At 41.2% G+C, this 13,192-nt stretch overlaps 1 protein-coding gene across 1 annotated transcript in view; it reads left to right on the forward strand.

Annotated features, from left to right (window-relative positions):
- The window catches only part of UST (uronyl 2-sulfotransferase), a 349,777-nt gene that overhangs the window by 144,824 nt on the left and 191,761 nt on the right, over positions 1-13,192 (forward strand). Inside the window, exon 2 of the mRNA XM_006158758.3 lies at positions 796-839. Within this exon, the coding sequence (XP_006158820.1) occupies positions 796-839 (44 nt within the window). The remainder of the gene's footprint in view (positions 1-795; positions 840-13,192) is intronic.

Raw genomic sequence — 13,192 nt, forward strand, 5'->3', positions numbered from 1 at the left:
AAGAGAATCTCAAGGCACACTAGAGCAACAGAGTGTAGGAGTTCTCAAAGTGTGGTTCCAGGACCCCTTGTATCAGCTTCACTTAGGAAAAGACTAGAAGTGCAAATTCTCAAAGCTACTGAATCAGAACTCTGGTAGTGGGGCTGGGCAGCCTCACAGGGGGACCAGCAAGTGTCATAGTGGTTAAGGCACTGAACTCCCCCATGGTCAATTGCAATTTGAGTCCCAGACCCAGTGGCTTAAAACTCATATCAGGTGTGTGTGCATGCATGCTCTAAGTCCTGAGAAGAAAATGGAGGAGAAGGGATTGTGGTGTGGCCATCCCCTCTGGGAGGTGGTCTCTCTCTCTCTCTCTCTCTTGCTTTCTCTCTCTCTGTCTCTCTCGTGAGTTCACATGCCCTGTAGCAAAAATCTCTTTTTAAAAAACAAAAACAAAAACAAAACAAACAAACAAGAAAACAACCTTAGAGGTACTTCTGATACACCCTCAAGTTTGAGAACCAATGGTCTGACATAAACCCAAGAAATATTGGGTGAGGAATAATGGTGTGTATTTATGTTTGTATGCACACACACCCATGTGTGTAGAATGTTTGTAAACAGTTGAAACCATTAACCAAGTGTGATTCATCAGCAATACATGGCCAAACTGGTTATTAATCACCCATTTTTCTTTGGTACTGATGTCTAAATAGAAATATAGCTATCATGCATGTTTTCAATGATTTTGCACTAAATTTATCTGGGGTTTAAAAAAATTGATTCTTCAACTTTTTTCTTTTTTCTTTTTTCTAGGAAATTCCACTTACCTGGATGACCATGGACCCCCTCCTAGTAAGGTAAGGTCTTTGTGGAATAAATCCCCCTTCCCTGTTCTCAGTACTCTCAGCTTGAGTAACTCTTAGGCCTCCAACAATCCCAGCCAGATCTTTCCTATCCTTGAATCGGTCTCAAGAAAAGAGTAGGGGACAGGCGTCACCTTCCTCTTTGACTTCTAATGAGGAGGAAGGGAAGAACGTGAAGATAGCCAAATGATGAGAAAGGAAGAGCCATTATTGAACAGTGGCTGTAGCCACCCAGGCCTTGGGGCCTCATGCTGACTTTAGACCTTTGATAGCCTCTCCTGTTTGCAGCTCATTCGTCTGGGCATTGATGGGGACCCACATGTGATGGCCATACCCTAGTCTTCGCAGGCCTTTGGCCTCTGGGCTAGACTCATGTCCATTCTGTCTTCTCACTCTGGCTAGACTGGGAGACTCTATCCAATTCTGAACCAATGCACCCTCAAGCTTGTCCTGGTCTGGCCCACGTGCCACTTTTGTTCTTTCCACAAGCAGTTTGGCCTGACTTTAAAAGAGCAGTCCGTCAGTGTAGTTTCTCGACCACTGACTGTCTACTTTCTTATTCTTAATGAAAACCAAATGCCCATCTACTGAAAAAAAAATGAGAAAAATAGAACAAAATGATCATTACATATAAGAATATACATGCAATGCAATATATTCTTTTATTGTAAGTTCAGAATCCTTTATAGAATAAAGGATTCCTTTCAGAATAAAGGATTCTGAACTTAAGTCCCTTATACTTCTATGACATAGTTTTGTTTTCCTTGTAGGAATTGTTGGTGATAGTTGATCAGTACTTGGGAAAGGAACTTGTGCTTGACAAAGTAGAAAGCTGGCTCGATATCACCCTTACTTCAAGAATTTTCTTTCCAGTCCTTGTAGTTTCCAGGACTCTAGTTCGCCTGGCACTTGGTGACTTCTTAGCCTTTGGACCACTTCAGGTGCTGCCCACAAAGTGCAGTTCTAAGTCCATGGTGAGAAGATAATCGACTGCTAACCTAGGACTTTGGAGTGCGTTGAGACCACCACTGTGTTTACCAGCATGAGCTTTAGAAGAATATATTTCTGGATTTTGCGTTAGCGTGCCGCTTTCTAGTTTATGACATTGTACAGATTACTTAATATTTTGAGCCTCAGTGTTTCATGGGCAGAGTGGGACTAGAAATACCACCCAACACAGACTGTCTAAAGGGACCGAACAAACTGGTGTATGACAAGCACTTGGCACTTACACACAATAAATATGAAACTGATGCTGGCTAGTATTAACTAGATGGGGCTAGCAAACGTTAAGGTTACTGGTGAATGGTATGGTAGTATTTATCACAGACACTGAGTGGCTCTACCACTTTAATCTGCATGTTTAATGGAGTCCTGTTGATACTACAGGCACTAGCAATACAAATATAAAACAAAATAAGATGAGCAACAAAAATAGTCTTCATTCTAGAGGAGCAAAAGAGTATAGAGACTATGTACCACCTGAAGATAAGGACCACGTCTAACTCGTCTCTGTATCTTTATGTCCTGGCAGGAGTCAGGGCAGGGCAGGTCACAGACATGGGGCGGGCTTCACCTGAACCCAACTGAGGTGACAAGAGCAGTCAGCGGTGAAGCCTCTCAGGCCATCTGCACCAGTTTTCTACCCTGTCCCCTCACTTTCCCTTCTAGGCAGACTATTGACCAAAGGAAATATCTTTTCACTACAAGAATATTTCAAGTGCTGACTTTCATTATAGTAACAAATAACCTTTAGGTAATAAGCCACATCACTCTCTCTACTATTGACAGTGAAAACAACACAGAAAATATCCAGGGAGATGATCTCTTTAGATTCACGACCTTCAGGGCCCTGGCTCTCAAATCTGGACTGTCCACACACAACACCAGTACCTGGGAGCATGTTAGCCATGTGAATCTCAAGTCCTATCCAGAACTACTGAATCAGTCTGGGGGGCAAGGCCCATCAACCTGTATTCCAGTAGGCCTCGGGTAATGCCGACACAAGCTAAAGTCTGAGAAGAGGGGCCGAGCGGAAAGAACCTGGGATGGGAGCCAGGAGATCTCGTTCAAATGCCAGTCTGGATTCCACTGACCATTCAGTGATGCTAAGTGAACAGCCACGCTGTGTGTCTCCTTGCACTCCCACTCATGGGATTAGTATTGGTTCTGACATTAGGTAGTGGGACTCATAGGCTATTTCTCTCAAGGCTTCTTGGAGTATTCTGTTGGATTCTAGGCTTGAAAAAGCAGATTTTACCTGGTCAGAAGGCCGGGTCCACTTTATATGAACTTTTAGTTCCAAGTCTAGTCTGTCTACTGGCCGTGCTGTTGCCGGGTCAGCCATCCTGCCTGCCTCTTTGCCAGTATCTCAGTGCCTGGGTGTGCTGTTTGCTGGCTTCACTCCCATTGCTTCTTAGATGTGCACCTTCCTGCCACACTGCAGTCTGGTCTTCACCACCTCGCCCCCTAACTCAAGCTCCATGTGAAGCATACAGATTTTCAGGTTATAATAGATGATCTCAGATTTTCAGCGTGAATCCCATTTTAGAAACTCTTTTCCAAGTTCGCAAATTGAGCATGTAATCTCTCTAACCCAGCAGAAGTCTATCTAACACAGAATCTTTCACCATAACTTATTTTTATGATCTAGTCAAGTAGCAAAATCACTCTTGATGTTCTAACCAGTAGCCATTAGAAGACGACTATAAAAATGGGTAAAAGTAATGGTACGTTAGCATCATTTTATCCATGCTTATGACTTCTGGCAGGGTGGAAATGCGTCCCAGAAATGATGAGATCAGCCTTCCAGACACAGGTCCCTTGAATGTTCCCAGAGGTGGGGGTCTCGGTTACTAAGGTCTGGAGACACGGTGGCATCCAGAGGATAAGGATTCACACATGTCTGGCCTCTGGAGTGAACCCCAGCCTGGCAAGGAGAAGAAAAACTGAGCCCAGATTCTTATTTTTCATATTTGTTCAGCACTTGGAAATAAAGGTTTGATGCCAAGGCTGCAAGAGTTGTGATCTAGATAAAATAAGAGTTTAAACCCTGAAAATACACTGAGGTTACAGGCAAGCTCTCGTTTTATTAAAAGTTCAATTCCACAAGTTTCACATTCCACAAGAAATAGCCATTTAGGGAATGGGGTGTGCCACCCAGCAGCACAAGCTACACCCAGGTCTCCACTCTCGACTGTATTTTGGCAAGAAAAAAATAGACTCCTCTCATTTTCACTTGTTTTTAAAATCTACCTGAACCTCTTAGTTCACCTCAGCTTTTGAACTGAGCCATTTTTAAAGGTGGAAGTGGATATTTTGTTTTGACTAGCACTTTTTACTACCACTTTGTGAGCACACAGAACATTCACAGTGGTTTATAGCTAGAGCCCGGCTAAGAGTGATCTGGAAGTCTCTGGTGAATGGAACACAAAGTGATCCTTGAGTACAAAAGCAGGAACGGAACAGCAAGTATTACATACTAGCACTTTCTGTAAAATTGTGTGTGTATATATGCATGTCTGCAGAGAGCAGTTTGGAGGAATAATAGTCTTCCCTCCAGGTAGTGAGATTGCAGGACATTTTTACCTTTTACTCTACACTTTTTTGTTAAATTCAAGGGTTTTTTTTGAGGTTATTTTTGTTGTTGTTGTTATGGGCATGTGCACTTGCTGGAGAGAGGCAGAGGCAGAGAGACAGAAAGTGAGAAATCACTTCCCAGAGGGATGGCCACACCACAGTTCCTTCTTCATTCTCCTCTTGGGATTTTGGACATGCACATGCGCTTGGCCTGAGTTTCAAGCCTCCAGGTCCAGGACTTGAGCCGCATTTGGCCCTTACACCATTTGCTGATGCCACAATTCCAGTTTTTTAGAGCAGTGCCTGCTCAAGTCAAAGATAAGAGGGAAAAATTCCTGATGAAAGAGAAGAGGGAAGTTGAGTTTCAAAGGCTGCAGGGCCCTGGCCTGTGCAGCACCATCTGCATGTCTACAGACACCCCCTCCCCCCACAATCCCCAGCAGCCTCTGAAAGGTTAATGTCTTCCTTTCCTTGGCATCACTTTACCCAAGACATGGGTCCCTGGTACAAGCAGCAGACAGCGGTCGAGCTAAGCTCTGTTGGTCACAAATAAGATCTGGGTATCATTTCATGTACGTTTAGTTCCCAAATCCAAGAGCTAAGAAGAGCTGTTCTAAGCAGCCCAAGGATAATAAAACCGTGATCCAGAACTGATACATATCTTCTCCTATGTGCCAAGCACTATGCAAAGCACTTTGCATGCAAAATTTAGTCTCTATAAAACTCTGTAAAAAAGGAAGTACTTTTTTAATCCTTACTTTACAGATGAGAAAACTGATCTTAGAGAGACTGACTAATTTGCCAAAGGTCATGCACTCAGTGTTGGACTTGGGATTCCAGCCCAGGAAACATTTCAAGATTCTTCATTTAAGTAGAAATAGAATTTTTTTTTAAACCTTATTTCTGGAGTTTTGTACTCTTAAATAAGTATCTGTTATGTTGATAAGTACAGTAAACCAATTTTAACCCTCAATAGGCCAGAAGAAAATAGACATCACTATTTACCATTTGGACCCAGTGGAGACTTTCACTCTTCTTGTTGAAACAGTTCAGTGAATTTCTTCACCTCTCCTTTTGGTTTCCTTCCAATCACCTTTGTATCTCCATATCTACCTTTAGCATTTGGCCATTTTCAAGCTGTGTTAAAATAAATTGTGGTGCATACATTTCATAAAAGGGGAAAAGATACTGTTCCATAATCATTTAGCAAAACTGGATGGTCCAGGCTTTTACTCAAGGTATCTTTTCTCAAGATGAGGCCCTTCCTCTTGAATGTCTTCCTGCATAGGAATACTGTATTTTCTTTTTCTCCTTAGGAACGTATTGTGGTCCAGCAGGTGACGTGGAGGTTAAGGCAGCTGGATCCCACATGGCTGGCTTCAGTTTTGAAGGTCAACACCGGGCACATCTGTGTGCCTGAAATTCTGAGAGAGGACTGAGGAAGAAGGGATTACAAATGTGGCCATTTTCCCTGGGGCTGAGTTTTCCCTTTCCCTCTCTCTCTCTGGTGAGCACATATGCCCTATAACAGACTTTAGAAAAAGGGAAAAAAATGTATTGTTCACTCATTGATTCTTGAGTTTGGGAGAATTAACCTAGAATGTCATCATCTGAAGACCCTACCTCATCTGAGGTTTCACTTCCATGATCAGTGAATTCATCGGCATCCTCTGACTCCTTACATTCATCTCTGATTCCACCAATGCATGTGAAACCTCTCCCTCTGTCAGTTTTCTCCTCATTGTCATTATAGGCATGCATGAAAAATTTCAGGCTCTCTAAGCTCTTCAAAGAAAGTTACTCCACCTATGTAATAACAAATATGAAAGATGATGCAATAGTGACCATTTATTTTACTAATGAATCATTCTCCTAGACCTACACTGTTCAGTAGCGTGATTATTAGGCTCTTGTAACTATTTAAATTTAAATTAATTAGAATTTAGAAATTAAAATCTATTTTCTCTGTTTTCAAATTCTCTGTGGCCAGATGTGGCCAGTAGCTACTGTATTAGGTGACACAGAATAGAACACTCTGATCATCAACATGCTGTTGAATGGCTGTGTTCTTGTTTTTAAAGAGATTTTTGCTATCGGGCATATGTGTTTGCCAGAGAGACAGAAAAAGACAAAAAGCAAGAAATCACCCTCCTGGGGGATGCCCTTGCTGCAATCCCTTCTCTTCTAGTCTCCTCTCAGGATTCTGGGCACACGCACTCATGCCCAGCATGTCTTAAGTCGCCAGGTCAGGGACTCAAGCTGCAGTCAACTACATGGGAGTCCAGTGCCATAACCATTACACCAGCTGCTGGTTTCTGAATGGCTGTATTCTAAGCCATTTCATCATTCTAACAGTTTTCTGTTACTTTATTTTTTTAAAGACATTTGAGAATAATTGATGCATAATTGGTAGGTAATTATTCCAAAGATGATAAAATTACAAAACCTTTTAATATATAAGAAAACTAAAATCATTAAAATCCCATAATGGATCTTAGATTTTTGTTTAATGGAGCTACTAGATCCATATGGTGATTGCAAGGTAGAATGAGTTTTATTCTCCTATTAATAAAAAAAGTATACTTTCTCTTTTTATTGGGAACATCTCTAAGAAAGAATAAAGTCATAAAACATGAATCCATGTGAATAATTAAAACTGCTCAAAATATAAAAAAAAAAACCTGTAAAACTGAAATTGGGTTCTATGAGATCCTGGTGATATATTGAAGGTTAGGATAAATTTCTGGTGTCTGCATTTCTTTACAAAAGCATTTTTATATATAAAATAGTACTCATTATTTTTATATATAAAATAATATGCAAGATAGATTTAGTATTACAAATCCCATTTTAAAGTGGGTTCATCAAGCAATCTGCAAATGAATGAGAAGAGCAATATTAATTTAAATAATATGTTTAGTGCTTCACAATGGCTGCAGTAAAGGTCAGCTCTTTTTACTTCCCCCTTTAGTAGCAATTAATTGTCAAATGCCTACTTTGTGCAAGAGATTAGGAAGACACATGTAAGAGTAGAACATTAACTAATAGTTATTTGTTGACTAATAGTTTATAACCTAGTTGCATTGTAAGGTTTGATGGAATTAGACTATGAGAGTATATGGTTCTACCACTGGCATATTTTTTTGTTTGTTTGTTAATTTTTTCCATAGGGAGCTTGTTGGAAAGAGAGAGACAGACAGAGAGAGGGAATGTGAGGGATCACCCCCCCGCCCCCCAAGAGGTATGGCCATGCTGCCATCTCTTCTGTTCTCCCTTCAAAATTTGGGCACACATGTATACACATCTGGCATGATTTTCAAGTCTCTGGGTCTGGGACTGGAACCACTGTTGACCATGTGGGAGCCCAGAGCCCTAACTGCCACCTGTTGGCCCTGTGATTGGTGTATTTTTAAGTATTAGTGCTACTATATTATATAGGTAACTGTTCATTCATTCAAGTGTTTATTTACACCACATTTGTGTTGCGCTTTGTACCAAGTGTTGGGGTTATAGAGCTACAGAATACACAATTCCTGCCCTCAAGGAGTTTAGAGTCTAGTGAGAAGGACAGGCCAACAAACAGGTCCATACGATACCCTAGGAGGGCCCCTAGGTGTTATGAGAAGGAAGAACTGAGGAAGCTTAACCCGACCTTTCCAGGTAAAGATCCTGAAGGTTTAATAGGAGGAACTAATTAGGTGAAGAATCTGGGGTGAAGGGGAGGAGTGGGGACAGACCTCACTCTGGGGGTTTGAAGAGAGGTAGCTGGGAAATGGAGACATGAATTGCTTTGCGGATCTCAGATTTGACAGGAAAGAGGGATAAGACAGCCTAGGAGATGCAGACCATGTCTACATAGCTGTACAGGAGGAAGAATTATAGAGTAGGAAAGGAGTAATCAGCCGTAAGTTCAGCTTTGAATGGTGTTATGGATTGAATTCTCCCCAAAAGATATGTCAGATCCTAACTCTGGAAGCTGTGCATATGGTCTTATTTGTAATGTAAACAGGCTCTTTGCAGATGTAATAAAGTTAGGATGAGGTCTTACTGGAGTAGGGTGGACTCTAAATCCAATACAATTGATGTCTTCAGAAGAAGGAAATTTGGACACTGAGACAGACACAAGGAGAATGCTATGTAGCAACAGAGTCAGACTGGAGTGGTGCTGCCACAAGCCGAGGTACACTGAGGATTTCTGGCAAGCCCCCCAGAAGAGGCATGGAGCAGATTCCTCCTGTGAAGAAAGGACTGGATCCTCAAGAAGGACCCTATTCTGTTGATATCTTGATTTCAGACATCTGGCCTCCCGAATGATAGCAGAATACATTTCTGCTGCTTTAACCTACCTAGAGTGATACTTTGACATGACAGTTCTACAAAGTTACACAGATGAGTTGAGTGTAATGTTTTCAATTGCAGGATAGCATGGAGCACCTTAGTCCTATTGAAACAGGATGAAGGTCTCTGAGGGCAACACAGAAAAACAGTAGCAGGTCTAGGTGATGGCACAGCAGTAACACTACTAGACTCGCATGGAAAAGGTTCTGGGGTCCATCCCAGGACCTCCCAGTGACCACTGTGATTCAGGCCAGCTGAGATTAGGGTGGATAATGGTGTGAAGACATGGTTGTTATGCATGTCTTTATCTTCTCCTCCCTCTGTCTCTCTCTCTTATGGAAGAAATACCATAACTAAATTTTTTTATAAGAGAGACTTTTTGCTGTAGGGTGTGCATGCTCACCAGAGAGACAGAAACAGAGAGACAGAAAGTGAGGAATCTCCCACCAGGGGAATGACCATGCCACAATCCCTTCTTCTCCTTTCTCTTCTTGGAATTTGGGGCACACACGTGCACACGTGCCTGGTGTGAGTTTCATGCCACCTGGGTCCAGGACTCAAACCATAGTTGACCATGTGGGAGTCCAATGATGTAACCATTATACCATCTTCAGGTCCCTCAGTAATTAAATCTTTAAAAAGGAAGAAGAATAGTAGTGAAGTCTATGGCCTCTTTTAAAAATGCACTTATTTCTCCAGAAGATTTCTCGGTCTAATATTTAAAAACTCCTCCTTCAAGTTCCTAAGAAAGATTGCATTTTTGTTTCCATTTTTTCCCTTTCAAAACTCCTTTAAACTTGGAGACACTTTAGCTGAAAGATGTTTTAATATTTTCTAGTCAAAAAAAAAAAAAAGTGGGTTTCCATTCCTTGATTTGAACTTAAAGGGGAAACCCCAGACATCTAGTAACCATAGTAGGTAAATTACTTGTGGAAGGTACTGGGAGTACAATTACTTTCAGATTGTTTGGCCAAGTATTGGTCAACTTGGAGAAGGTTTCTGGATCCCAAATCTCATTCCCCTGAGGGCAGGGTTGCTGGATTTTATGTGCATAAACAGTCCGTCTCCTTTGGTCAGAATCACTTTTTACTTGAAATTCAAGGGGAAAATTGAATTTCTTCTTTCTATCCCCCCAAGCCTGAAAAACTATTTTTAAGGCTCTAGATGGGACCACCCACCTCGTTTCCCTGTTGTCTGTGCAGACCTGTAAGTAGCAAAGAGATCTGTGGCAGAGTTGGGTTGTTGCAGGACCCACCCTGACCGGAGTGTTTGCGCTACCGCCACAGGTCCCGGAGCCATGCCACTGACGGGAGGGTGCTCCTGATCACGGCTCTGGCTCTAGGTCATTGGGCTATAACATCCGAGGTGGCAAAAACACACATTACCTGATTTTCTTAGACAGACTAACAAAACAACTGGCATTCTCAAGAAGTTTATGATGCCTTCTTTCTTTTTATCTAAGATAAAAACATTGAGCATTATTTATTTATTTATTTATTGAGAGGTTTTTGCTATAGGGCACGTGCGCTTGCCAGAAAGAGACAGAGAGACAGAAAGTGAGAAATCACCCCCAGGAGCGATAGCCCTGCCACAGTCCCTTCTCCTCTGTTCTCCTCTTGGTATCCTGGGCATGCACGCACATGTGTTTGCGTGAGTTTAAGCCACCGGGTCTAGGACCTGAACCATGACCAACTAAATGGGAGTTCAGCGACGTAGCCATTACGCCATCTGTTTTGTCCCAATATTTATTTTTTAAGAACTATTTTATTTAAACTTATTTTCTTTCTTTCAATTTGACCAGAGAGGGAGAGAGCAAGAGTGAGACAGTGAGAGAGAAAGAGTGAGATAGTGAGAGAGAAAGCAAGAGAGAGAGAGACAGTAAGAGAGAAAGAGAAAGTGAGAAAGCCATGTGGGAGTCCAGCACCCTTAACCACCACACCACCTGCCGGTCCCTATAGTTATTCTTTAATTATGAAATATTCCAAACTAATAAAATCTACCCCCAATATACCCACTGTAGATTTTATTAGATGTCAAACATGCTCTCGTATTAACTTGCTGGGTGTCTCATTCTGACCTTTGTCATCTTTCTTGGTATCTAGGAGGCTGAAGAGCACAGGGTTTGGAATCAGACCTGAGTTCAGATTCTAACTAAGAGACTAAGATTCCATTATCCGAGAATAAGTTACTTTACCCTTTGAGCTTCAATTTCCTATTTCTTTTTTTTTTAATTTTTTAAATCTCGTTTTTAAAAAGAATTATTTATTTAATTTTATTTGTTATCATTATTTTTAAATTTACTATAGGGCACATGTGCTCACAAGAGAGAGACAGAGAGAGGAAGAGGAAAAGTGAGAAAGCAAGCCACCAGGTCCAGGACTCCAACTGTGGTCGGCCATGTGGGAGTCTAGCATCTTAACCATCATGCCAGCTGCTGGCCCAAACTTTCTATTTTGTAAAGAGGGTAGTGAGTCCTGCCTCTTAGGGTTGTGAGGGTTAAAGGAGATAACTAGAAAGCACTTAGCAGGATGCCAGACACTCACCCAACAGTGAGTCTTTGGTACTGTTGGGCTTTCCTTTAAACAACTTTTTACAGATTCTAGTAACTCAATTTACTATAACTCAAGAGTCAGTGTGGCTCCCAACAGCCCCACCCCTATCCCCACTCTATTTTCTTTGGACTTTTAAAAACAATGGCATGCCATTTGACATACCAGACAGACACCAGCCTCTTAACACTTAAGAACCTTTAGGTCAATGGGGCCAGCAGGTGGCATGGTGGTTAAGGCACTGGACACTCTCACATGACTAACCACAGTTCGAGTCCCAGATCTGGTGGCTCTCCTTTTCACTTTCCCTCTCTCTCTGTGTCTCTCTGGTCAAATTAAAATAAATGAATACATAAATAAAATTATATAAATAATTCTTTAAAAATGTTTTTTAAAAAAGTATGTTTAGGTCGCATAGTGTTCTCTTTATTTTATTCTTTTGGGCTGGTTTAGCTCACTAAGAAAGAGCTTCACAATCTCTTGTCATTTTGGACTTCTTTCTTTTTCTGTTTTGGGGATTGTTTATTTCTTCGGGCACAAGATAGAGCTCTCCCGATAGATTCTTGACACTGAGATCCAGCCCAGCCCCAGCCCTGGATCATGGGCGTGCTTGCCAGACATTCTCAGGGAGGTCTCTGTACACAAGCCTGGAACCGTCCCGTGAGAGCCAGTCACTCAGAATGCAGAGGTTTGCTGCTGCACGCTGTCCAGCACTGCCATGCTGTTTTTCTTAAGCGTTTGTTCTGTGTCCAAACCTGACTTTACTCAAAGTCTTAAAAAAAAAGGTACAAAAGTGAAGCTGCTTTTTACTTATGGAAGAATCAATTGCACTGGGTAATAGATTTGTGTTTAATGATTCATGATAAATATATTAGGTTTAGAGAAAGAGAGCTAGCAAGACAGATTGAGGCTGGGAGTTAGGAATCAGTTTCACTCCAAAGAGCATAACCTTGGAGTCCCTTCCACCTTCTCATTTTTTCTAATCATTGCAAATAATAGGGAAATTAATGACTTGAATATTTTATTTTAAAATAATTGAGTGCTTCTGAGCCCAGTGTGTGCTATAAAGAACTTTATGCTTTGGTATTTTGCCTTAATAGCTTGGCAGGTAAAAATATCTGCTAACGGGAAACAAATCAACTTTACATAGTAGAGTGATTGTTTCTTATCCCTAAGTCGCAGTATTCTTGCTTCAGTCTGGCTTCACACTCATCACAGCTCTGGAGCCATGAAGTGGAAGCCTTTGGCCACTAGCTGCCTTCTGAGATTTCAACTTTCACTGAAAATTTGTTTCCAGTTCAACACAGTCCTTCTAAATTTATCAATTTTATTAGCATGTAATGTGCCCACTTTTCCCCAAGAAGAACATAATGAATCCATTTCTTCCTCACAAATGTTTAGTGCAGTTAAGCGCATCTTCTATTTCTTTTTTATTTTTATTGAAAAGAAAAATCTATGATGCCACAACATTTAAAATATGTGGCTTATGTCATTGTTCTTTCATTGTCTTCCCCACCCTAGTCCTCAAGGGCCGGTTATTTATTGAAACTTTGCCTATCCCAGTGTTTTTTCTATCTTTGGTCCATTTTGAGTTGATTTTGTTAATGGTGAGAGATATAGATCCAAGTTCATTTTTCTGCATGTGCACCTGAAAACACTTTGTTTTCCCCATTAGATTCTCTAGCGTCCTTTGTCAAAAATCAGTTGACTGTATGTTTGGGATGTTATTTCTGGGTTCTTTATTCTGTTACATTGGTCCTTGTACCTGTTTTTGTGCCAGTACCGTGCTGTTTTCATCATCAGAGCTTTGTAATGCATTTTGAAGTCAGGAAGTGAGATGTCTCCTACTTTATTCTTTTTGCACAGTAGTTCTTTGACAAT

This window comes from Tupaia chinensis, unplaced genomic scaffold (genome assembly GCF_000334495.1).
Source record: "Tupaia chinensis unplaced genomic scaffold, TupChi_1.0 Scaffold000609_1, whole genome shotgun sequence".
NCBI lineage: Eukaryota > Metazoa > Chordata > Mammalia > Scandentia > Tupaiidae > Tupaia > Tupaia belangeri.